The 26564-nt window shown below is 46.8% G+C and overlaps 1 protein-coding gene and 1 pseudogene across 2 annotated transcripts in view; one reads left to right on the top strand and one right to left on the bottom strand.

Moving 5' to 3' along the window:
• Window positions 1-274: 274 nt before the first annotated feature.
• Window positions 275-26564, bottom strand: part of ITGB3 (integrin subunit beta 3) — a 52591-nt gene continuing 26301 nt past the window's right edge. The window contains exons 6-15 of one of the 2 annotated variants that reach the window (XM_070393702.1): window positions 26331-26492; window positions 24129-24224; window positions 23620-23709; window positions 22553-22687; window positions 18656-19085; window positions 13265-13487; window positions 12233-12333; window positions 9873-9992; window positions 4678-4844; window positions 275-3126 (exon numbers count right to left, since the gene is read on the bottom strand). In XM_070393702.1, coding sequence (XP_070249803.1) covers window positions 3061-3126; window positions 4678-4844; window positions 9873-9992; window positions 12233-12333; window positions 13265-13487; window positions 18656-19085; window positions 22553-22687; window positions 23620-23709; window positions 24129-24224; window positions 26331-26492 — 1590 coding nt within the window. In that variant the 3' untranslated portion in view covers window positions 275-3060. The other variant, XM_070393703.1, reaches the window with a different exon arrangement.
• On the top strand, window positions 20178-21820 carry LOC138994412 (leucine-rich repeat flightless-interacting protein 2-like; annotated as a pseudogene).

Raw genomic sequence — 26564 nt, 5'->3', positions numbered from 1 at the left:
TAAATTGACAGTCTGTTTTGTTGAGGCTACGCAAGTTCCTAAAAATCCCCAATTAGAAAAAAAAAAAGTAACTCTTAGAACAGTCATAGCCTATTCATTTTGAAAATGTTATTAAAGTGTAAAGAAAAGCTCTAGGTTCTGAAGCTAACTTTAGTTTCGGTAGTAGTCATCATTCTGTTGCATTTGGAAACACCCTTGTTCTAAAATAATCATTATTTTCACCCAAAGGAAACAGAAATAACAACACAGGAAGCACTGGGCAGCCATAGGCCACTTCTTTTTGGAAAACACATTTAATTCATTGTTGCACAACTCAAACAGGCTAGGAAGTCAGGAAAGCACGTAAGTCATTTCGACCAGTAATACTTAATGGAGAGAAGTATCTTGAAATCATGGATGGGCTAGGAATATCTGAATGACAAAGAACTGACTCTTTATGTGACAACTTGTCAGGAATGGTCAAAGTTTCCCATTACTGTCCACAGACCCTGAGACTGAACATGAACTATCTCCAAAAGAGCAGAGCACGAATGGCCTTTTTGTGCTATGTTATCTGATGCCAAAATACTATTCAGATGTTCACCCCACATGATGCCAAAACTCACTGCTATATGCTCTCTCCCGAACACATTACAGGTTCCTCCACATATAGACAAACAGTGCTGGTCTTCAAGGCCGATGAGCCTCATTCCAGAAGCTCACACAAGATTCCCATTGATGTTTTAGTCTATTGGATACATATTCTTTCTCCTTTGATATAGTTTCTTTATATAAGCCATCTTACCTAAAGAAAATGTACTACTACTCTAATGGACTCTTGTCTCCCTAGCTGAAGGTGACAGTTAGGTTCTAAACTTCTTGGATTCCTTATCCATCCCTCATTTATCCCTCCACTGTGTTACCATCCCCTACAGTAAAGGGTAATCCGTGGGTCAGACAGGGCTCAGTCATTTTCCCCATTCCTAATTCCAAGGCTTATTCTCAAGGTTAACACCTGGATACAAACCACACATTTCAGCTACTTCTTATGGGTGCCTCTTCCCTAATATGTGGATGCAAATGTATGCAAAGTGAACTAAGAAATAGGAACTAAGTGGAGCTTAAAGACTACAGTGTCAGGAGATATAACTGCTAACAAAAGTTGGAGAAGAGGCTCTAAGACAGGATAGAATGAGGCTTTTTCATTGAATAACATCTGTGATGTGGAATGACATCTGCTCTTGCCAAAGCCAGGTCTCTCTCCCAACTAAAAAAATAAGCAATATCTACATCCCACAGAATCTTCATGGTGAGTTTGATCTCAAAGTAAGTCCCAACATCTTAGAATTCTGACACTAAAAGAGACCTTCTAGACTAACTGGTCCAAACCCATCATTTTTCGAACTAGAAAACTGAGCCTCAGGAAGAACAAAGTGACTTGTCTTAATTACGTTTAAAGATTCCTTAACTGCAACACTGAGGCCAGATCTTAGATTTTCTGATCATCAGATGACTGTTTATAGATCCTCCCCTTTTTCTTGGAGACTGAGAGGGTAGTTGTTAATGCAAACACCAATGGAGCAACTGCTATTGCTATTGGCCATTTCCCTCCTCCTCAGGAAAGGACCAGCATGTCCATGCATCCATCCCCACAGGCATCCAGGATAAGAAAGCCTTTACAGATCCCACAACTGGGCAATGACTTGCTCTGAGTGATGCCACATGGGGCTGTCTATATCCAGCCCAAGTCTCTGTGGCTTTTTTATACTCTCCTTCCTTGTCATCAAATAAAATTACAAATATAATACAAGTGTGTTTATATACATGGTCCTTTAGTTTAAGCCTCATTGTGGTCCCAGGTGCCCCAATGAGAAAAAGAAAAGAAAATTGCACTTGTGACCTCTCAGATTAACGACTGAGTTAAAATGAGGTTGCCCAGCCCGAGGGAGAATAGGCCACACATGCTGATACAACTGGCCCATCATTTCACCCTGGCACTTATGCCCAGCACAGACTCAGAGACCCGTGGGAATGACTCCTTCTCAAGACACCCCAGAGGTAGATAAAGGCAATCATCCCCGTGGATGGATTTAGCACATAAAAGCACAGGGTAGAGTGTGTGGAAGTGCCTTGGACAAGGGGCAGAAGGCCTGAGGGTGGGCCAGACCTCTGGCTCTAACCATAGCACCCTTTCTGGGAGGAAAAGCTTTTGGCCATGAAAGTCCCAGTATGCAGCAAACATCTACAGCAGTGAGCATGTGGAAGTAGGAGGTAAGAGGCAGTGCTGGTCTAAGGGTGAAACACTTCTAAATGAACCTCTAGGATGGAGCTGCCAATGGGACAAATCTGAAGGGTCATTTTGAGCTGCAGGACCCTGGCACATTCCCCAGGCCATGCATGACCCCTGGATGGCCCTGCCATCCTCTCTCCCAATAGATGAAAGAATTCGGTAGCAAGGACTCCCCTACTGAGAGAACCATACTGGGTTGAGGGGATAGCCAAAGGCACGGGCAGCTCTGATGATTCCGGCTTCCCCTGAATTCTCCTTCAGCCTGAGGGAGGGGAAAGGAGACGGGAACAGGTGACACAAGGCTACAAAGCCCAGCAATTCCTGCCATAGCTGCTGAGACTCAGGCCCAAGAACCATAAACTCAGGGCGGAATCAAAGTCCCGTTCTCTGGAATGAGAGGCCTCAGCCCTGCTCTGTTCTTCAAGGAGAATGGCCCGAGAAGGAAAGCTGGCTTCTCTCTGAGGTAATGAAGAACATCTGCTCAGCTACGCAGGTCACCTTCAGATTAAGCAGGAGGAATCCCTGAAGGAGGCGTTCTGAGGACAAAGGCTGAGGAGCTCTGCTGATCTGGGACACGCCACGAGTTTTAAATTACACATTCCCCCATACGCAACCCACTCACACGCTCTCATGCACAGAGACCCACACTTCCACGCATTCACATTCTCCCACCCCACCTCACTCCAAGTCCCCAATCCCGCCCCACAGATACTGTCCCCTGTAAACATGACGGCAGAGATGCCCACAATCCTGGGACACTCTGCTAGTGATCTGAGGACGACTGCTTGTCATTAAGTGCCCCGGTAGGTGATGTTGGTGAAGGTGGATGTGGCCTCTTTATACAGTGGGTTGTTGGCCTGTGGAGAGAATAGAAAAGGGTCTTACAGTGAATCTTCCGTTCTACCCTGCCCTCAAGGCTTATACTTTCATCTGAGAAATTTGCTCAAGAGACCCTTCTCTGGGATACACCATCGGTAAACAGGTTAATGCTCATTGTACTCACACATTCACTCTTAAGATGGGAATGGATAAAAAAAAAAGAGAGAGAGAGAGAGAAGATGGAATGCCATCCTGCCACTATTTCTAAGGGGTTAAATTCATTCCATCCCTTTTTGGTGATCCCAAACATTTCAGGATAGCTTTGAACCATCAGTTCCTCTCTCCAACACTCTCTTTTGCCCTTTTTCCTTTATTGTGACCATGCTGGGGAAGTAGGCAGGGAAGAGAGATGTAGAAAATGGTGTTTGGAACGTAGAGGAAAGCTTTTACACAAATAATTCTGAATATGTTCTCATCTTATCCCTTCAAGTACTACCCACAAACTGTCATGTTATCAGAAAAAAGAAAGACCCTTACTAGATTTCCCAAATTACTTTCTAGTAAAAAGTGACAAGTGCCATAAGGTCTGGTGGCCCTTACTGGTAGCTTCAAGAAGCACAACACATTCTCACGTGCCTCAGAGGCTCAGGATTTCTACATTTTCTGAACAGAAACATCTCAGTTTCTTGGGACCCTGGGGTACAAAGGCCAGAGGTCCTCATCCAATGGGAACAAACTTATAGCCTAAACTTGGACAGCCAGGGAGTCAAATGGCCATTTGGAAGGTCCAGAAAAAAAAAAGCTGAAATGAAGATGAGCCAAAGGAGAATTGAATTAAATTAAGTATATGGAAGGTTCTCAAAAAATGCTTGTTTGGATTCAATTAACTACGATAAACTTCGGGGAGCACAAAAGTGGAATCTGATTTAGAAGCTATCATCATCATTTGAGAAAACAGAAAAGAATACTGGTAAGATGGGATGACATCCTGCTACTATTCCTAAGCGATTGACCCAAAAAGGGATAACCTAATTCCCGCCCCCCCCAACTTCTCTGTACTCAGTTTCCTTATCTATAAATGAGTATAAAAAGGTTGCCTGTCACATAGGGTTGTTATAGGGTGAAATAAGTCAATTCTTGTACCAGTTCTTGGTACATGGTAACTCCTCAGTAAATGTTAGCTATTTTAATATTTCTTCCCTATTTGTGTTTAATGCTTTAAACCTCATTAGTATATAATGTGTTATGTATTCTATCTATATACTCTGTGTTCTCCATGTAGGATTCTCAAGTTTGTCTGTCTCCCTCCATTGGAGATTGTTTCCTTGTCATCTCTTCGTAGTGTTCACAGCAGGGTCGGGCCCTATCTGTGCTCAGCCAGTACTCACTGATCTGGCCTGTGGTGGTAGAGAGAGAATCAGGTGGTTTCCAGGAAGCGTAAGGACAGCAGAACAGTTAGACCATCGCCCAGTTTCCAGGTCAGAGGCTAAATGGAAAACTACTGGCTGAACCTGGCCACCATAAGCATCTGCTGCGACCACTTCAGGCTCCAAGCCAACAGCTTAAGAAAATACAGCCCAGTCTCTTACCGTGTCCCATTTTGCTCTGGCTCGTTCTTCCTCAAATTTCGCAAACTCCTTCCGATCATGGATGGTGATGAGGAGCTTCCAGATGAGCAGAGTAGCAAGACCGATGAGCAGAATGGCCCCCATCACTGAGAGCAGGACCACCAGGATGTCAGGGCCCTTGGGACACTCTGTCCGGAGATAGCACAGAGCAGGGTGGTTGTGATTGGAGCAGAAATCACTTGAACTGGCTACAAATAATATCTTTTTTTAAAGATCTTATTGATCTTTTTTTATTGATTTCAGAGAGGAAGGGAGAGAGAGAGATAGAAACATCAACAATGAGAGAGAATCATTGATTGGCTGCCTCCTGCATGCCTCACACTGGGGATCAAGCCACAACCTGGGCATATGCCCTGACCAGGAATACAACCGGGACCTCCTGGATTTATAGGTCAATGCTCAACCACTGAGCCACGCTTGCCAGGCTTAATTACTATTTAAAAGGAGAGGGGGCAACCTTTAGGACAGCAATCATCTGTGCTGAGTGGTTTAAATCAGGCCGTGAGCCTGTCACCCATAGGCAGAGTCTAGTCTATTTGATGTGGGCTCACACAGTATTTATTAAACATTTTATTTTAATGGCAACTTGGATAATCAGGAGTTTCCCCTTAAAATTTCAGATTCTTCTTTTAAAAAATCCAATGATCTAGAAACACTGGACCTATATTTTTACAGGGCAGCAACTGGTGAGGGCTGAGGAGCAGCTGCCCCTTTTATTATTTGATTTAAATATGTTGTTATTGATTTCAGAGAAAGGAAGGGAGAAGGAGAGAGGAAGAGAAATATCAGTGAAGAGAGAGAATAATCAATTGGCTACCTCCTGCATGCCCCCTACCGGGTTGGGGATCAAGCCTGCAACCCGGTCATATGCCCTGACTGGGAATTGAGCCATGACCTCCTGGTTCATGGGTTGACACTCAACAACTGAGCCACATTGGCCAGGCACAACTGCCTCTTTTAGATGGGACATGTTGGCCACAGTCCTCGCCACTTGCTCTTTTCTCTACTAAACAGTAGCAAAGTATGGCTTGCCATTGAATCTGTGCTACTGTGTGTGGGCTCTGGAACCAGACTGCATGGGTTTGAGTCCTGGTTTACCACTTACTTTGCTATGTGACCTTTGATAAATTAACCTTTCTGGGTGTCTGTTTCCTGTTTTACCATCTTTAAAATGGAGAAAGTAGCAGCACTGACTTTGAAGACTTGCTATGAGGAATACTTAAGGAATTAAAAGAACTCAGAGCAATGCCTGGCGTAGCATTAGTGTGCAATAATTATCAGCTACCATTATCGGTGGTGTTCTCGTTATACCTGGCTGTAATCACTAATTTATTTACTTAGCTCCTGTAAGTATTTGAGTCTGCTACCCTAGTCCAAATATTTACATCCCCGAGGGCTGGGAACCTGATGACCTTTTCCAGCATACTTAGAGACCAGGCGGCCTGCCAACCAAGACAATATTTTGGGTTCCTTCCCAAAATATGTAGTCATCTAAAATCCTAACCCTATTGAGAGCTGGCTTCCTCTTCAACCCCAGTCAACAACCAACACAGACAGAGATGCGTCACCCCTCTGAGGGCCAGGATAAGTATGCTCAGCAGAGCTCTGCTTCCCATAACCACAAGTGTCTGATGGGTGACCTCACTCCAGCAACTTCTCAGGTGTTATGTAATTAAGTGTTTGTATATATGCCTATGGACGGGTCTGGGGAGGAGGTCACACCCACTTTCCACACTGTCTCCCACCTTCCTCTCTAAACATGCACCCTATGTTCACCACACACTGTCCGAAAACAACCACCTCCACAAACCCAAGCTGGCATTTTTCCCAAACCACCAAATTACAACCTGTCTATAATTAAAGGAGCGCCTGGAGAAAAGCTGTGAGGTTCCAGTGTCTGAGTTCCCAGGGGTGAAAGGCTCAGTTCTTCTGGGAAAAAACAATTACGAATTCTCTGGAAGATTGAGGGAGGGCCAAGCCCCCCAACCCCAAAGTGAAATCTCTCCAATCCTGCATGTCAGTATGGGCAGGACAAGTAGAATGCCAGGAGGTCTTTGCGGGGCTGGGGATATCTGTTAACCATCTGTCTTGAAAGGGGTGGATGGCAGGCTTCCCGCAGGGGGTCTCTGGAGAGTCCTTCCAGCCACAGTGACGAGGACCCATGGTGGGGTCAGGAAAGACTGAGTAAGGTTAGCAGATTTGACAAAAGTACAGGAAGTCCAATTAAATTTGAATTCATAACTTTTTAGCATATGTATGTACCAAATATTGCATGGACATACTGTATTTTATCAGGCAATCCTATCCAGGAGCAATGAGGGCCTAGCTAAGGCCACTTAGTCAATGCCAAACCCTTTGGCAATCTCTCTACTACCCTGCAGTGGCTCCTGTCTTTCAAAGAGAGCCTCTGCAAGGGCATGAGTTAGGGAAGAGAACTAAAATAATCTCTTTCTATACTTCAGTAGAATTCTACATTTTACTCAGAGCCCCTGAAAATGGCTCAGGTTGGGTAAGAGGAGAGAGGGGCAGAATTTGGAATTTCAAGGCAGTAAGACAGGAAATCTGGGTCTGGGTCCTATCTCCTAATGTGGAGGAAAAGGCCTACTGTCAGTAAGTCAGAAAAGTTACCTCCCCCCAGGGGTTATTCGAACCATCCCAGGTTATCATCATCTTTGTTCCCTACCACTCCAGGTAGAAGGTTCCAGTCTCAGAATACCCAGCCAAAAGATTTGGTAAGTGACACAGCAGAAGCAACAGCAAGGATGTAGCAAAGAGATGAAGTAATCTGGAAGATTATATACCCAGAGCTAGGTAAATAAATTCGTGAAAACAGCTGGGTATAAAAGCAAGAACATACCACCCTTCTGAAATGAGAAGGGGCAAAGGTACCCATAAGGTGGGTGTGGAAAACCTGTGAAATGGTTTAACACAGATGGGTGTGAAAGTGTGAGAACGTCACGTCCAAATAATCCACATCTGCTCTCCACAGATACACACCCAGACTTCTTTCTCCCTTTCCCCATGTCAGCTTTCCCTTGAGTCACTAAATAAAACTGAGGTGATGCCCTTTCTTTCTCTTCCTTTGCCCTTATGAAAGGTGAGAGCTCTGGAAAAAGTGGATGAACAATTATCACAGATGGGGGCACCATGCTCTCCCGTACTCATGGCAACAGCAACAAGCTGGGTGACATCGCTGTAGCAGCCCTTTGCCCACTTTCACCCCCTTCCTTCTATAAGCAGCCAAAACTGTCCTAACAGATATCAAGATGTATATAAGCCTGCCTGTCTCCTAGGAATAACCAGTCCTATTGATTCATTCACAAGCCATTTATTATCTTCTCTGTAGATGACTGAGCCAAGTATGGGAATATAACAATTGATAAGACAGATAGTTCCCGTGCTTATGGAGTTTATAATCTACTGAGAGACACTGGTGACTGAAGAAGCAATTCAACAGTATGATGAAGGCCTTTTAAGGGAAGCAGGGCTGCTATGGGAATCAAACAGGAGCACTAAACCTGGTCAGCAGAATGAGGCTGGAGGAGGCCTGAGAAGGCTCACCGGGGCAAGTGATGTGTCTAAAGCATTATCACTTCAAAATATTGGGGTACACCACAATTACCAAGAGCATTAATGAAGAACACAGAGGCAAAATTTTGTGGAAATAGGTCAGAGCTCAGGACTCTGGATTTTTTTTTTTTTTTTTAACAAGAAAACACAAAAGTTTCATAACCACTGCTGTAAAGCAGGTGTCAGCAAACTGGCCCGCAAACAAAGTGCTGCTTGCCACCTGGTTTTGTAAATACAGCCAGACTCCTTCATTTACATATTGCCTATGGCTGCTTTCCTGCTACAGTGGCAGAGTCACAGCAGAGACCACATGGCTCACAAATCCAAAAATATTTAACATCTGGCCCTTTACAGAAGAAGTCTGCCCGCCTCGGTCAAAAGAATGATTTGAAGAACTCCCTACAGCTGTAAAGAATGTAAACCGACCAACTTAGCCTCTGTCTGCGGAGATTGTTCCTTTACTCCCTTAAGTTATTTTTTGTTGTTGTTAATCCTCACCCAAGGATATATTTCTATTGATTTTTAGAGAGAGTGGAAGGGAGGGGGAAAAACAGAAACATTGATGTGAGAGAGACACATTGATTGGCTGCCTCCCACACACCGCTCCTACCAGGGCCAGGGATCAAGCCTGCAACGGAGGTACGTGCCCTTGACCAGAATTGAACCCAGGACCCTTCAGTCCATGGGCTGGCTGACGGTCTATCCATTGAGCCAAACCGGCTAGGGCACTCCATTAAGTTCTCGTCCACCCCCACCATACCATGGCCTTTATCCCTCACTACTGGTTTACAGGCCTGTCCCCCCCCCCCCATGGTCTGTGAGTGCCACGTTTGCATCTGCCTTATTTACTGTTATATTCCCAGCACCTAGGCAAGTCAGTTCCTGATATATAATAAGTACTCAAAACTATTTTCTAGTGATTTATATCTTAATCTATTGCTTAAGGGAAAGGAAGAAGAGGAAGGTAGTAAGGAAAAGCAAGCAAATCTACTGTGTTGGATGGTGACAAACCTGTGATTGGTCTGTATATGATGACATGAGTTCCCCCTGCCTCCAGAGGGTCTTGAGAGCAAGCACTATATTTTTAGTGCTTAGGGAAGCCTTGGGTTGGTAACTGAAACCCTTTACCATGTCTCATAGTGAACCTGGTAGGGTCAGCACCTCAAACCATCAGGCCTTCCTCTGAAGCAGCAAGCCGGTTGCTCTTGGCAACCATTTAACTTATAGTAGAGCAGATGCCTTGTGCAGAGAAGTCCTAGAATTTAAATTCCTTACTTCTTAACATTATTACCTCAAAAAAAAAAGCTATGATATATTTTGTTCCTTCGTGGGATCCATATTTACATTCTTCCTCCCTTTATCCACCTTATTTTTCTATTTCATCAATTAGGAAATCACTTTCTTGCTAATATTTGTATTTATATATCGTCCGTACCCAGATGACAGGCCCTACCTTATCACTTGTTCTAGTAAGGTCAGGCTTAACCTGGCTGTTCCATTTAAGAGGCATGATAGATGAAATAACTGCCTAACATGGTTCTCCCTCTCCCTGGGGGCAGGGCCAGGGGCCCTCGGGGTTCACTCACCTGGCTCTTCTACCACATACAGAATGGACTTTCCACTGGAGTCTTCATAGTACTGGAATCTGATGACACAGTCATCCTCATTCTTGTAGGTGCAATTCACTGCATCCTTGCCAGTGTCCTCTGGAAGAGAGGGGAAGATAAAAGAATGAAAAAATTGGTCAATTCCTGGAAGATGGGGTCATCTCCGAACCCCACTCATGGAATTTCTGTGAAATTATGCAACAGAAAAACCTACGCTTGACATTAGGCAAGGTGCCTAGATTTGAGATGGCTGTTGTGCCCGGCAATTGCCTCCAAATGACCCTGACTGATGTACTTTGTCCCTCACCGCCCCTTTTTGGTTCTTATTCCTTCCTCAGGAAGGAACATGATATAATAGTATTACACAATCTGATTCAAAGCTTGGCTCTACCACTTTCCAGTTGTGTGACCTTGGGTAAGTTACTTGACCTCATGAATTCCTCTTTCTTCATAAATAAAAGGAAAATGATACTCTCACCTCACAGAGATGGTTGAAAATTAAATGGCATAAAGGCAAGAGCGGGTGTTCCGTTCCCTCTCTTTCATTTCTCTGCTTGCTCAATGATTCTCAATAGTTTGTTCATTCAGCCCTCAGAGTTCCTCCATTTCTGCTTCTGACCCAGTGTTTCTCTCCAGAGCCATCCTCTCTTCTGATTCCCATCATGTTTTGTAGGTTTCATTCCTTCTCATTCTAAAGCCTGTGATTCTGACAGTGAAACTATGGGTTACCCTCTCTCCGCTGCACCATGCCCTACACCAGTGGTTCTCAACCTTCTGGCCCTTTAAATACAGTTCCTCGTGTTGTGATCCAACCATAAAATTATTTTCATTGCTACTTCATAACTGTAATGTCGCTATTGTTATGAATCATAATGTAAATATCCGATATACAGGATGGTCTTAGGCGACCCCTGTGAAAGGGTCATTCGACCGCCAAAGGGGTCGCGACCCACAGGCTGAGAACCGCTGCCCTCCACTGATGAAATTGATGGGTAAAACTGACACACAATGAGATTAAACAAATGTGTCAAGGTCACTCAGCAAGTAAGTGACTAGCATGAGTCTCAAAGCACAGCCTACAAACTTTAACTCATTAAGCCTTTAATTTAGTGAACCAGTGGCATTCTAGTACTATGGAAAGAGTAAGAATTTCAGGGTTTATTTCTAATCTTACCTCACCACTAATTTGCTTGGGCAAGTTACTTAACTTTCCTGAGATTCAATTTCCTCATCCTCAAAATGAAGATAACAGTAGTCCTAGAATTCTACTTTACTAGGTTGTTGGGAGAAGACGACGATTATGTGCATGAAGAGATATTTTTATAACTTTTATAAGTTATAAAATTTCATACAAATAAATATTTATGATTATCATGGCAGGTAGGGTGTAGAAATACTTATCAACTAACCTGTAATACCCATCTGGTCTAGATAACACAAATATCTCACATCTGAGCAGCCCCTCCTCCCTAAACTGATCATAGCAAGCACAGTGTCCTCCAGAGAAAAAAATTATTTCTTCAAACTCAATCCCCAAATCACCCTAATTCCAGCCCCACTTCAGGTATTTGCCAAAGGGTCCAGAGATCTGACCCTTTTCCATAACACCCCCGCTTAGAAGCTGACTGATTGGCTGTGTCTTTCTGTAGCTCTCACTGAAAACGTTTCCTGCTTGCGTGGGAGATTATTATCTCCAGAGAGATGGCCATCTCCCTGGCCCCGCCCAATGCTACCTGGCCCAAAAACAACATCAGATGTGCTGACAGCAGCAAAGATCATTTTCTTTAGGTCAAAATGAAGTACAAACCAGAATAGCTGCAAACAAGAGTTGCTCCCCAATTTATTTGTCTATCCCACAAGGGGCTCTAGAGAGCCACAAAGGCTTCAGATGTGATTTTGGCTACATGTCTGTAAGGGTGAAGGTTCTTCTCCAAAAAAGCTGAATGCCTGGGCATTCTTAGTAAATGCTTACTAGCCTACTAAGCCAAGACTGTCGTGGGTCACTACTCTCCCACTCTGCGCTTCAGTTTCTTCATCTGTAAAATGGGGTTGCTTTCTCTTTCTTTCCTTGAGGGGATATAGTTCAGTTGCCTGATTTATACACGCTTTGAAAGTTATTTGCAGGATCTTGCTGAGTTTGTGGGTTCCAGGAATCAGAAAGGGGAGGATCGGCTGAACAAATTAGTAGAAGTGAGGAGAACTCTCTAGTCAGCTTTCATTAAGTGCCTACTGTGCATCAGGTCTGCATGCCTTTGAGGTCAAAATTACTCCCCCATGTTACAGATGAGAGTTGGATAGTTTCTGAGATTAAATCAGAAATACTGACAGGCTGAACTTACTAAGCTCCTTCACAGACTCAACCTCATCACGACAGTAACGGTTGCAGGTGTTTTCCATGTATAGGGTTCCGCGGTCGAACTTCTTACACTCGACACACTCCCTAAGGAAAGAGGGGAGGAGGAAAGAGGGCACAGGGATTAAAGCAAGCTAGGAGCAACCCTGAGAGTGTTTTAGCCTGGCTCTGACTTCGTACACCCAGGAAGCTGCTCCAGCTCAGAGAACAAACACACAAACAGAACCATCTGTAAGACCCTCCTGGGGCCCAGAGAGTCAAATCTGGAGTTCAAGGCCTGGCAGGCAGAGGCCTCCAGGCAACGTCATTAAATTTCTCCATCCGAGGCCATGACAGGAGGGTGAACCCTACGGCATTTCTGGGAGCCTTAAAGTCAGAACCAGTAACATAGTTTGGGGACCCAGTGCAAAATGAAAATATCAGGCCCCTTGCTCAAAAATTACTAAGAATTTCAAGTCAGTGACAGCAGTGCACTAAACCCGGTGGGGGCCCTTCTAAGCACGCGGCCCTATACAGATGATATTTCTCTTACCACTCTTAAGTGGAAGGAGAAATGGTAGTGCCATGGACTTGGGCTGCCAGAAGCTTCCTCTGATCCCCAAATGAGAGACGACTGTACTGGTGGACATCTGTTGCCTCAGTGTAGCTCCAGCCCCACATCTCCCACAGAATCAGAACATCTGCACTTGAACGTTCCCCAGAAGTCATCCGGTTTAGCCTTCCTCCCAACTCAGGGATTCAGGATGCTACCCTGGAAGAGGGGTTTCTCCAGCTGGAGTCCGGCTGGTACTACACTGACTCCTTCATGGTTGGCTCCACCTCCACCTTTCCCCAAAGTTTTCAGTGAATGAGGAAAGCTAGCCATGTGGCTGGAGCAGACTCCTCCCCATAAAGCTTTGGTGAGGAAGAGACCGAACCTGGAGAGTTGGGGATTCTAGTCTGGGGGACCCTCTCCACACACACCCCCCTTCCCAATCTCACACCCAACTCTCTCCAACTCACTTCCCCGCTCACTCACTTCTTAAAGGTGCAGGCATCAGGGCAGGTGGGACACTTCTCACAGGTGGTCCCGTAGGAGCCCGGCTGGATGCAGACGCAGCTGCCGCACTCGCACTTGCCCCGGCCGCTGCACAGCAGCCCGTTACTGGACATGCAGGTGTCGGTGCGCGTGGTACAGTTACAGTAGTAGCCGGTCCAGTCGGAGTCACACAGGCAGTCCCCACAGCTGCACTGGCCATGGCCTGAGGACACACAGCCCACGGGGGCAGAGCAGTTGGTGAGGGCCCCAAGCCCACATCAGTGGCTCAACCTGCTTCCCAGCTTTATCTCTCAGCACCCGCCTCACATTACCACACACTAGTCACCACACGGAACCGCTCACCATCTTCTACACTATCTTCCTATCCCCATGCTTCTATTCATGCCGTTCCCTCTGTCTAGACTCCTCTTCTTCCTGTGACCACTGCCAAACTCCCACTCACCCTTCTGGCTCAACTCAGATGTTCCTTCCTCTCTGGGACATTTCTGACCTTCACAGGCCAAGTCAATAGTCAGTCATGTGTTCTGCCAGCACGTATATGTATGTACCTCTATTTTAACCTTCATGTTCACCCTTTTGCTTGTCTATCTGTTTCTCTTTCTAGATTGTGAGTTCCTTGATGGGAGAGCACATATCACATTAATTTTTCATTTTTTCCAATTACAGCTTACATTCAATATTATTTTCAGATGTACTTTACAAAGTGTTCCCCCTGATATTTCCAGTACCCAACTGGCACCAAATATTAATGTTTTCATCAATGACGATTAGCATAACATATGATAGGCATGCAATTAATGTTTATTTATCCACTCATTCAACAAATATGTACTGAGCTCACACCACATGCTGGACACTGGAGATTCCACAGTGGACAAGACAGGCAGGGTCCCTTCTCTAATGAAGGTTACATCCTAGTTAAATTCCTGGAAACGTGTGCTCTGTGTTGTATTATTGCATTATTGTACAGAGCCATCGGCCCTAGTTGAAAAGACCTATTCCCTTTACTGCATGTGTGTAGGGATGGGAGAGAGACTAGGGTGGAACTTATACTATTTAAATGCTGACAATACCTCTCAATGCTATATTCCCCTAATATTCATTTAACAAGGCTTTAAAACATGGCTCCTAAACCTGCATAAAGGTGACTCATGCCCCAGGACTCTGAATCAGGAAGAAGTGGATGAATAATAAAAATCTGATTGTTAATCAGAGGAAAGGCAGGGAACAAGGGGGAAGTAACCTGAATTGGTCTGTGAGAGCAGACGGGCTGCATGCTGCTGGAGGAGGGGGTGTCCATGGCCAGGCTCAAACAGCAGCAAGCTGGTCCCTCTTCCTCCCCAGTGGGTCTTACTAATATCTCTCGGCCACTACAGGTCCCTCTGCCAGTGACCCCAGCACCATCCGCTCGTAACCACACTGGCATTCAAGACTCAGACACACACCCTCATTGCCCTGGAAAGAAATGTCTATTTCCCAGGAAGGATGGGAAACACCACCTCATCTGCCACAGCTGTCCAATATATATGCAGAGCAGAGACACTGGCCTGGCAGAAGGTGGAGAAAGAAGAAAGAGGTTGGGTTCCCTAGAAGTACAGCTTATGGGGAGATTCTTGTTCAAGTGACTTAGAAGAAGGGAGGGAGGGATGCAGGGCAGACGTCAAAGGCTGGCAGGAGTGCGGTTTCAGGTGGAGACTACCTTTGGCCTGATCCCATAGTGGGCTCCAGAGATGAATGGCACCACAGACCTAGCCCACCTTTGAGGCAAAAGACCTGGCCTTGTGTAACCCCTTATCCGTCAGTCATTGGCCAAGGTCTGAGGGCAAGACAGCTCCTGTCAGCGGAAGATAATTCTCCAGAGAAAGGGCAGCTGTACACTGTTATGAGCAGCCCTGACAGCATCGGCGGGGGGGGAGGAAGGGTGTGCCAGCCAGCAGGGGGGGCCCACAGTACCCACTACACCCACCTTTTGGCCAGGGCTCCCGGCCAGTGAAAGGCCGGCACCACAGAGGCCTGGCAGCCCTCAGAGACCTCAGCTGCCTCAGAAACTCTTGCCCCATAGTGTTTCCTTTGTGAAGCTAAACAAAGTGATCTTTGAGGAAAGGGTCCGCCAGGCCGGCCAGGGAGTGAGGTTGGAGGGGAAGTGGCAGGCCAGAGCCAGCAGGCTGACCCCCAGCCCCGGCGGGGTCAACCCTGAAAAGGAAGCCACAGTGTAGTAATGTCACAGGACTGGCGCCCCTCCAGCAACAGGGTGGCTGAGTCTGGGTTCATAGGAAAGTCAGAGGAAGGGGGGATAAGTGAAGAGAAAGTGTGAGAAAGAGGAGGAAAGCAGGGCAGGAGGCAACAAGGAGAGGCCCTTATTTCAGGTCAGGGAAAACGCAGTCCCTCTTTCCATGCAGAGCCCTTCTGAGATGATAGATCTCTCCGCTCCTCTCCTTGATGAGCCAGCCCTTCCTTTGATATCCCACCTCCTCCATGAAGCCACCCAGGCCTCGAGTGTCCACAGTGAGTCTCTGTGCGGGGAACTCCCTGAGTACCTCTCTTCTCGGATCGGGCAGGTTGGGCCTCGTGTTGTGACTTATGCTCAGGTAAGTGAATGAAGGGCAAACTGTCTTATCATGCCTCTCTATTGCACATCACTACAGCACACAGCACAGAACCTGGCTCACGAGGGCGGGGAGGCAATCAATCTCTGTACATGGATGTGGTAGGTGAAAGGGTCTCACCAGGACAAAGATGCACTCCCTGTGTTTGACAAAGTGCAACCACGAAGGCCATGCGTGCCTCCAGTGGGAAGGAGAAGAGAGGGGAGGCCAGGAGCTAGAGAAATGGCCAAGCCATAGCCCTCCTGCCTCGTGAGCCCCTGTTTGCAGCAAACAATAGACTACCAACAGCTCTGGGGAGGGACAATAGCCAGCTGGGCTATAAGCTCGGAGAGGGTAGGAATCCTGCACGACCCCTGCTCACCCATATGGACTGGGTGCCTGGCACAGGGCAGGTGCTCAATGATCGTGTGTCCCCAAGTATCTGTCACTGGGGAATGTGATGACGCACCACAGGGTCCAGCCCTGAGACCAGTGGGCACCCAGAACCCTGGCAGGAAGTGGGGGAGGGAAGCCTCCGAGAGGCTACAGTGGCTGCTGTGGTTCCCTCATGAATTAGGCTGCAGCACATAGAGGACAGGCTGTTCTTGCCCTGGTGGGAGGCAGGAACCGGGGCTGCGGACCCCAGCAGCTATGTTTCGTGGCTTCAGTGGGGCTGGCAGCCAAAGGAAACACTCTGCTGGGATCCCTCCCACACCAGGCCAGGAACAATCAGGCCATGGAAGCCTAGTGCACCTCCCTCTGTCCCTGGGGCCCACAGTGGGCTATCTGTAGGCCTCTCCTCCGACAACCCTCTCCCCTTCAGCCCCAATCTCCCCCCACAAGGGATCTCCCATGTCAAATTTACCCATTCCCTTTGGTACTTTGAATATGATGTAAATATCATTAAATATTAAAATGAACTTACTCCTGCCTCATCTCCTAATTCAAACTGCTAGTGTGTGTGCGTGTGTGTGTGTGTGTGTGTGTGTGTCTGATCTCTCAATTAATTGCTCTGATATCCTTTTCTCCAACCTCTCTCATACTTTGTTGGCATGAGTAAAGGAAACAATGTTGATAATAAACAGGAGCCATTTTTATATTATTGGACATGCTTTAGAATGACATAGATTTACCTTTGTCATCAAGTCTTTTTAAAGGCTGATGTTAAAGTGAACATCTGGTGGATGAGCTCAGCTGGTTAGAACCCCAATGCAAATGAAGCCAACTTGGGTCATGGATTTGGTCACCATAGAAGCCAATTATAATCTCTGTTTGATTGGCCACACAATACACCCATAAACCAGTCCCAACCAATTTGCAAACATCTTCAATCTGTCACAAGAGGGATTAAGCCACAGTGGTTACAGCCCAGTAAAAAAAAAAAAAAAAAAAAAAAAAAAAAGGAAGGGCTGGCTCATCAAGGAGAGGAGCAGAGAGAGAGATCATCTGAGAAGGGCAAGCTGCAGGGAAAGAGCAACTGCGTTTTCCCTGACCCGTTCCCCAGGGCCCCGGGAACAACCCAGACGGCCTATTTGCCTCCTAGAGCAGTGATGGCGAACCTATGACACGCGTGTCAGAGGTGACACGCGAACTCATTTTTTTGGTTGATTTTTCTTTGTTAAATGGCATTTAAATATATGAAATAAATATCAAAAATATAAGTCTTTGTTTTACTATGGTTGCAAATATCAAAAAATTTCTCTATGTGACACGGCACCAGAGTTAAGTTAGGGTTTTTCAAAATGCTGACACCCGAGCTCAAAAGGTTCGCCATCACTGTCCTAGAGTATTGTCAGTGCAGATAAAGACTACGTCAACATCAGCTCAACTTTTTCTGGCTGGGGAAGTACCCCAGGAGTGGTCTTTGGGACAAGGAGAAGCTAGTTTGAGATGATCAATGGGCCAAGGTTTTACTGAATTGTTGTAATGAGGACAACAACTCAGTATCCTGCAGGTAGAAGGACTCAATATCATAATCCCCAGTCGGCAGGCCGGGACTCTCCGCGGCAGTGCTATTCCCTATACATCTGTGCTGTCCATCGTGGTGGCCACTGGCCACGTGTGGCTCCTGAGCAACAGAGGAACTGAGCTTCTAATTTTAATTAACTGAATTGATTAATTTAGATTTAAATAACCACATGTGGCCAGTGGCTACCATTTGATCAGCACAGATCTAGAATCCAAAAGGTAATAGTAATACCCATAGTGATAACAAAATAGTGCCAACATTTAGTAAGAGCTTTCTGTTTTCCAGTCATTGTGCCAAGTGTACTTGGCTCATTAAATGTGCTCCAATGCCTTGGGTATCCATTACTATTTTCCAAGTCTTTTTGTGATGAAAAGGTAAATCCATGTAAGACAATTATTACCTAGTTTACTATATATTCTGACATCATGCCTTTTCCAAATCTATAAATACTAGAAATTTAATTACCATCAGTTAGTGATTTTTTTTCTCCTTGAAAAAGGATTGGTCCATATCCTCAAAACGATGAGGAACCAATGATTTACAATATTAGGGGGAGGGTAGATGAAAGAAAATAAAAAAACTATCTTCACCTTCAAGTTTCCCCACGCCTTCCTACGAGCAAATTTCCCTGTGCCCCACAAGCAAGGACATAGGAAGCTGAGAGGAATGAAAGAGAACCTCATTTCTATTTCCTCCCACTGGAGTAAAATACCATCTACTCAGCTCTGCCCCATAGGCCTTCCTGTGCCCACCTCAAGCTCAGATGTGTGAGTGTGTGTGGGTATCAGGATGGGAGGGATATGCAGTTCTACTCACCCGAGCACATCTCTCCCTTGTAGCGGACACAGGAGAAGTCATCACACTCGCAGTACTTGCCCGTGATCTTGCCAAAGTCACTGCTGTGGCAGACGCACTGGCCACAGAGACACTCGCCCCGCTGGCTGCAGACAGGCTGGCCCTCCTGGGGGCTGCACTCGTCCTGCTGGGAGGGGCGGTAGTCCTCCTCTGAGCACTCACACTGGGACCCCAGCCAGCCAGGCCCGCAGCGGCACACCCCACACTCAAAGGTCCCATTGCCGTTGTTGCAGCGGCGGCTGTAAGGCTCGGCATGGGCCTGGCAGGCACAGTCACAGTCGAAGGTGACCTGGACGGTGAGGCTGTCCTTGAAGCCCACAGGCTTGATGGTAAAGGACTTCTCCTTCTCCTGGGGGCAGCCTCGCACCTTGGCCTCGATGCTGAAGCTCACCTGGATGGAAAATAAGATTGTATTCAGATACAGGTAGACCCTGTTAACACTCCAGCCCTGGAAATAAGCTGTTCTCTGCTCTGCTAGGGAATACCCAAACGAGGTGCCTTCCCACACCAAAGTCTGCAAAGCAAAAACAAAAGCCCTGAATAGCTGTGCAGTTGTGACATAGCTGGCTGGGTGCAGACAGGTGTTACAGGTATGATAGAGAAGGTTGGTTTTTTTAAAAAATATTTCTTTATTGATTTCAGAGAGGAAGGAAGAGGGAGAGAGATTGAAACATCAATGATGAGAGAGAATCACCAATCGGCTGCCTCTTGCATGCCCCCCACTGGGGATTGAGCCCCCAACCCGGGTATGTGCCCTTGGGCAGAATCGAACCTGGGACCCTTCAGTCTGCAGGCCAATGCTCTATCCACTGAGCCAAACCAGCGAGGGCTGGGTGTGTTTTTTTATTCCACATGTGAAATAAACCAGCTCAAGCAGAACAGAACCTATGATCTTGTGAACTCTCTGCTCTGGCCAACGAAGCTACCTGGGCTGATTACATCACCTCAGCAAGACAGACAAAGCAGTCTTTTGTACCATACAATGCCTCACAGTGGCCATCCACAGGCTCAGGATCTACCGTTCCATTTCCACATAACATTTCATCACTGTGCAATCAAACACATTTCAGGCCAATATTTCTTACATGAGGTATGTGCAATGTGCCTAAAATAGACAGATGGATGGGTGGAGATAGATATAGATAATATAAATATGGATATATAGCGCCCCGCCTCTCCGCCGCCTCCCCGGCTCCTCCCGGGGCCTGAGCCGTGGCGCCCAGGGGACACCGGCGTGACTGGCTGAGCGGATGCCGGCACCTGGAGCTGCCGTGTCCAGTCCGGCCCGCCTGGCGGGGGGCCTAGGACCGAGGTCACCTTCCGCGCCCCTCGCCCTTTGCTCCCCGCTCTTCTTCGCCCCGGCGGACTCCCGGCTGGCGGGGCGCGTTCCGGCCCTTCCCCTGCAGCCGCAGCCACTGCCCGCGTCCAGGGACAGGGCTGAAGACAGAATCATTTTTCAGAGTTAAAAGACGATCAAGACAAGATGGGCACTCCTGGCTCTGGAAGGAAAAGGACACCTGTGAGAGACCGATTTTCTGCAGAGATGAAGCTCTGAGTAACATTGCCAGAGAGGCAGAGGCAAGGCTGGCAGCGAAACAGGCTGCCCGGGGCAGAAGCAAGAGATACGCGTGTGAGAGAACTGGAACCACAGCAAATCGAGTTGGATGAGAAATCTGACAAACAGTATGCCGAACATTACACAAGACCTTCGTCTCGAAATCCTGCCTCAGCAACAACCCCTCTAAGCGGAAAAACATCCAGACAAGGAAGCAGGGACACCAGCAGCTCAATAGATCCAGACACCTCATTAAGTGAATTGCGGGAGTCTTTGTCTGAAGTGGAAGAAAGATATAAGAAAGCCATGGTTTCTAATGCACAGTCAGACAATGAGAAGAACAATTTGACCTACCAGGTAGATACCCTCAAGGCTGTTATTGAAGAACAAGAGGAACAGATGGCAAAATTTTATAGAGAAAATGAAAACTCAAAGGAGTTAGAAAGGCAGAAACATGTGTAGTGTGCTGCAGCACAAAATGGATCAACTTAAAGAAGGCCTCTGACAAAGAGATGAGCTTATTGAGAAACATGGCTTAGCTATACTCCCCGACGGCCCTCCCAATGGTGATGCCAATCGTGAACCAGCGCTTGGAGCCATCACTGTGGTGTCTCAGGAAGCTGCTCAGGTCTTGGAGTCCGCAGGAGAGGGAGGGTCCTCTAGATGTAAGGTTACGAAAACTTGCTGGAGAGAGGAAGAGCTACTATCACAGGTTAAAAAACTGAAGCTGCAGTTAGAGGAGGAGCAGCAGAAGTGCTCCAGGGGCGATGGCTCAGACTTGCAGTTCATCGAAATGCGGAGATGCTAATAGACAAATTAGTGAATAGAACAAGAACAGATCCAGAGACAGAGAAGCATCTTTCAGACCATCAAACCTCAGAGGGAAGGTAGGGGAGGGTGGGGGTCAGGGGGAGAGATCAACCAAAGAACTTATATACATGCATATAAGCCTAGCCAATGGACACAGACAACGGGGGTGGTGGTGAGGGCATGAGTGGGGGGGGGGTAGGGGGGCAATGAGGAGATAAGGACACACATGTAATACCTTAATCAATTAAAAAAAATAAAATGGTTAAAAAAAAAAAAGCAAAACAGGTTATAACCACCTTGGAGCAAAGTATTAGGCGGCTTGAGGGACAGGTGCTGAGATCTAGAACTGCTGCTGAGAATGCTGAGAAAGTGGAAGATGAACTGAAAGCAGAAAAAAGGAAGTTACAACAAGAGTTACGAACAGCCCTGACTGGTTTGGCTCAGTGGATAGAGCGTCGGCCTGCGGACTCAAGGGTCCCAGGTTCGATTCCGGAAGGGCATGTACCTTGGTTGCGGGCACATCCCCAGTAGGGGGTGTGCAGGAGGCAGCTGATCGGTGTTTCTCTCTCATCGATGTTTCTAACTCTCTATCCCTCTCCCTTCCTCTCTGTAAAAAAAAATCAATAAAATGTATTTAAAAAAAAAAAAAGTAACGAACAGCACTGGACAAGATGGAGGAAGTGGACATGACCAACAGCCACCTGACCAAGCGGCTGGAGACGATGAAGGCCAACAGGACAGCACTTCTGGCCCAGCAATAGGGAGGCCACCGTCTACCTGGGAGTTCTGGGCCCCACCCAGAGGGATTGACTTCTGCCCATTGACAAACCCCTCTCAGTGCTGTTTGAGTTTGTCATTAATATAGCCACCTTTGTATTTTATAATTTATGAGAGAATGCAATAGGTTAGAATCTTCAAAAAAATGGATATATAAATATCCCCCTCTTTCCTCCACCTGCCTTCACCAACCCGTCTCCCCTTAAACAGAAACAGAGGAGAACCAACAACTAAGTAAGGCAAGCCAGAGGGACTGGAGGGGCAAAATGAACATTTGCATTCTGAAATTCCATCAGGATGGGTATTTTCACCTGTTCCATTTGCTATTGAATCTTCAGCAACTAGAACAATGTCTGGCACAAAGTCAGTGCTCAATAAATACCTATAGAAGACTACCATTTTACACAGTGGAGGAAAGAAAGGCTTTACCTTGGGGGGTGGGGCAGGGTTGGAGACTGGTTAGGGGCTGAAGGTACGAAATATTCTCATTGGCAATCAACTGTGTATAAATAAACAGAGGTAACCTCAATTCAAGTTTTAAAAAATCCTGACAATGAAGTTCACTTAACAGATAAAGTTTAGGCAACAGAAGCCTTAGCTCCACTGCAGGTGATGATGACCTGCAGGAAGAAGGTACGGGGAAGAAGGAAGGGGTGGGGTACCCACAGACATGCCAGGGCACAGGCCAGGGGCAGCCCCTGCCCGGACCTCCTTACCGTGTCTCCAATCTTGAGTCCAACACAAGACTTCAGGCCTGGGATGACCTCGTTGTTGAGACAAGTGGCGTTGAAGGATAGAGACAACTCCTCGGGAAGGTCACGTACCTCCAGCTCGACTTTAGAGCGGATTTTCTGAGCAAAAGAAGGTAAGGAAATGGACTGAGAGGAAATGGGTAGGTGCCAATTCCATCCCAAGCAGAATCTCCCAGGTGGCCCTGGACTGACCCTGCAGTGCCAGCTGCTGAGGTTCACTTGGAAGTTGCCAGAGTTCCCCTAAGAGCCTGCTACCTGCTATATTTCCGGCCCAGGCTCTGCTCCCTCTCTCTCTCCTCACTTGTGTCTAGGTGAGTCTGGGTAACATCTAAACCAGCCACACCCTCCTGTAGGCCTCCTGGATGCGCGAAAGGGAAGTGCTAATGCTGGTCACCTTGGGTACTAGCAATTTCTTTTTTTTTTTTTTAATATATTTTATTGATTTTTTACAGAGAGGAAGGGAGAGAGATAGAGAGTTAAAAACATCGATGAGAGAGAAACATCGATCAGCTGCCTCCTGCACATCCCCCACTGGGGATGTGCCCGCAACCCAGGTACATGCCCTTGACCGGAATCGAACCCGGGACCTTTCAGTCCGCAGGCCGACGCTCTGTCCACTGAGCCAAACCGGTTCCGGCAATTTCTACCTAATTTTTTATCAGCCTCATCTTCCCTGTGGCTCAGCTCCCTCTTTTTCTCTTTTGTTGGAGCCCAGCTCTCCCTCACTCAGTCTCCTCCTCTAATTTCAGGACTCTGCTCCTTTCTCATCCTCGCCCCCATCCTCTCTTTCCCTTCTACCTCCTCTAAGCTCTTCCCCCATTGTTCCCAAGCTCCCTGGCTTTCCATTCTGAGCCATTTCTTTCTCAGAAGGCTGCATTCCTCTCAGTGCTGGCCATCACCTGGCCCCTCGATGAACAAGAGGAAGGGTGCAAAATAAACTGGCAGCCATGACTCACAAATCTGAGTCCTCCTGGGTAAATGCCAAGTGAGGTGCACTCTTAGCCGGCCCTTTTCCAGTGTAAGACACTTACCCCATAGGAATCAACAATGAGCTGGAGGACATTGCTGGAATCGGCAGACAGAACCCCCACTGTAGTCCCTGGGATGAGCTCACTGTAGTTCTAGAAAGGAAGACGAAAATATACAAGACTGACTGAATGAAGGTGGTGGTCCCCAAAGGCCCTCCCCTAATCAGATGAAGGGTCTTGAAATGAAGATTGAGGAGAAAGAGAGGATATTTGTCTTGTCACTGCCAGGAATAAATCTAGCAGTTTTTCAGCACTGAGCAAAATTAGAGAACACCTCTCACACCCCTTACCCCACTGACTTGCTCCCTTCCCCACAGCAAACATTGACACACCCATACTGCTAGGTCAAAGTTGGAAAGGAATCATTAGCTCCTGGGAGTAGGCTGTAGGAGCATCTTTCCTGGTTGGGAACCATGGTCGATGCTGGTTCCCTAAGATAAGTCTTCCCATCACAGCCCCACTCCCACTCCCACTTCCACTCCCATTCTAGGAAGCCCTGATGGCATAGTTACCTGGTAGAGTTTGACCACTCCTTCAGTCACCGCAAAGATCAGATTGATGTTTTTCTGGGACAGCTTCTCGGTCATCAGCCCCAAAGAGGGATAATCCTATAAAAAGAGAGGATGTGAGCCCTAGCTGGTTTGGCTCAGTGGATAGAGCATTGTCCTGTGGACTGGGGTGGGGTGGGGTCCTCAGGTTCGATTCCAGTCAAGGGCACATGCCCGGGTTGCGGGTTCAATCCCCAGTGGGGGGCATGCAGGAGGCAGCCGATCAATGATTCTCTTTCATCATTGATGTTTCTATATCTCTCTCCCTCTCCCTTCCTCTCTGAAATCAATACAGTATATAAAGGAGGATGTGGAAGTTACGTTTAAGAAGTCTATTCACTTCCATCTCTGGACTCTAAGCCTTAGACCTTGGCTGACTTGAGCCATGGCCCAGACACTGGTGGTACTTACATAAACCTTTCCACCCCGTGATCAATGTGAGGCAATGGGGCAAGTAGCAGCAAAAACCCAGTTGTGAATTCCAGGGTTAAATGAAGAGGTACAGGCTGGTGGTATCAAAACTAAGCATCTCTTTCTTCCTACTTGAATTCGGTGCATTCATACCAAGGAACTGCTTCCATGGGCCAGGTATTGTTAGACCTTGTTTTGATGCTTGTTTTGCAACTACTGACAAATGCCTTGGCTTGGTGCTTGCAATACTCCACCATGTGGTCCTTCCACCCTTCCTTTCCAATCACCACTCCCCTCTCTCCCTCTTCCACTTACCACTGACCTGGCCCATTCTCTTTCTCCCACCTGGAGTGGCCTTCTTTTTGGTAATCCTGCTCCTGCCTAGGGACATAGTTCAGGTCCTGCCTTCCCCAAGAGGCCTTCCTTGACCATCCCAGCTCATGAGGAGCGTTCCTCCTTTGAATATATAAAGACCTTATTGACTGTGCTGATCATTTAACACTAAGCATGCATCTGGTGTTATTGGTAACTCATTCCTCATCGAAACCAAAAACTCCATAAGGGTAGCACCTCTATATAGTCTCTGTATCTACCTTAGCCCCTGGTAAGGAGTCTTGCCTAGAATAAGTGTCAGTGGTTACTGACTCACCCAGTGCTGGGTAGTGCTCTACTTAGATATGACTGACACCGAGGAATTCAAGTCACAATGGGGATGCTGGTGAATTGTGAACATGTCTCTGGGATCCTAGACCTTCCAGGGAACTCATGAGACCATCCAGCTTAGGCTCCTGCCTTAACACAGGTGTACCTTTAAGCCACCTAGACAAGGTAGTTGCTATATTGTCTTTAAGAGATAAAATAAAGAGTTCAGACCTCCCCCAAGATACCCAGAGTATCAGCACTCTGAGGATCTGTAAATTCTCTTTATGGCATACATCAATTTCTCTTGTTTCCATTTAAATCCCTTTCCTCTTATTTAACCTTCTATGATCATAGACAACAGCTTATAAGAAGGCTTCTCATATCTCAGCTAAATCATCCTTTACACTTCATTCTTTCAAGCTAAATGATTCTGAGACTTTTCCTCACAGGACTAGCTCTCCATGCTTTTGATGATGTTTGTCTCTTTTTTCTCTGTCTACTTCTGATAACCAAAAGTGAGGATGGTATTCCAAGAAAGGCTAATCCATGCAGTAGACGAGAAGGCCTGCTTTCCAGCTGGACCTGTAAAAGTCCTCCGGGTCCATTCTGGATGCTATGATGCTATTGCTTGTGCTGGAGGCAGTGGAGATAGTGGTAATACTGATCACAGCCAGGCCCTGACTACAGATTGTACAGGTTGTACCCTGAATAAGAATGTCCAGTTGGGGGTGAGGGCAGGCTGAAATGAGCCCTGAACCCTGGCCAGAGGAAGGGCTTCCATTTTCATATTCACACAAAGACTCTGCCTGGGTTAGGGCAGCTGGCCACGGTAAATGGAGAGCATAGGTGGTGTCAAAATCCTCAACATGACCTGGCCAGCGTGGCTCAGTGGTTGAGCATCAACCTATGAACCAGGGGATCACAGTTCGATTCCCAGTCAGGGCACATGCCCAGGTTGCAGGCTCGATCCCCAGTATGGGGCGTGCAGGAGCAGCCAATCAATGATTCTCTTTCATCATTGATGTTTCTATCTCTCACTCTGTCTCCCTTCCTCTCTGAAATCAATAAAAATATATTTAAAACAACAACAACAACAAAAACCAAGAACCTCACCATGGTAGTGGAGGCAGAGTAATGGTTGTCACTGCCAACGTGGCACTGCCCATCATTGGGCTGGACAATGCCTGCTAGCCTTCCATCCAGTGCTATATGGGTCTTGGCATCAGTGGTAAACACCAGCAAGTGGGATGCATCATTCCTCCAGCCAATCTTTTCCTGTTTTAAAAAAAAAAAGGTAAAAGAGGAAAAGCAACTTTAAATATATTTTTTTATTGATTTTCAGAGAGG

The sequence above is a fragment of the Myotis yumanensis genome, unplaced genomic scaffold, assembly GCF_028538775.1.
Source record: "Myotis yumanensis isolate MYYU_CA2020_CCGP unplaced genomic scaffold, mMyoYum1.0.hap1 SCAF_16, whole genome shotgun sequence".
Classification (NCBI taxonomy): Eukaryota; Metazoa; Chordata; class Mammalia; order Chiroptera; family Vespertilionidae; genus Myotis; species Myotis yumanensis.
This window is presented reverse-complemented; position numbering and strand designations above follow the sequence as displayed.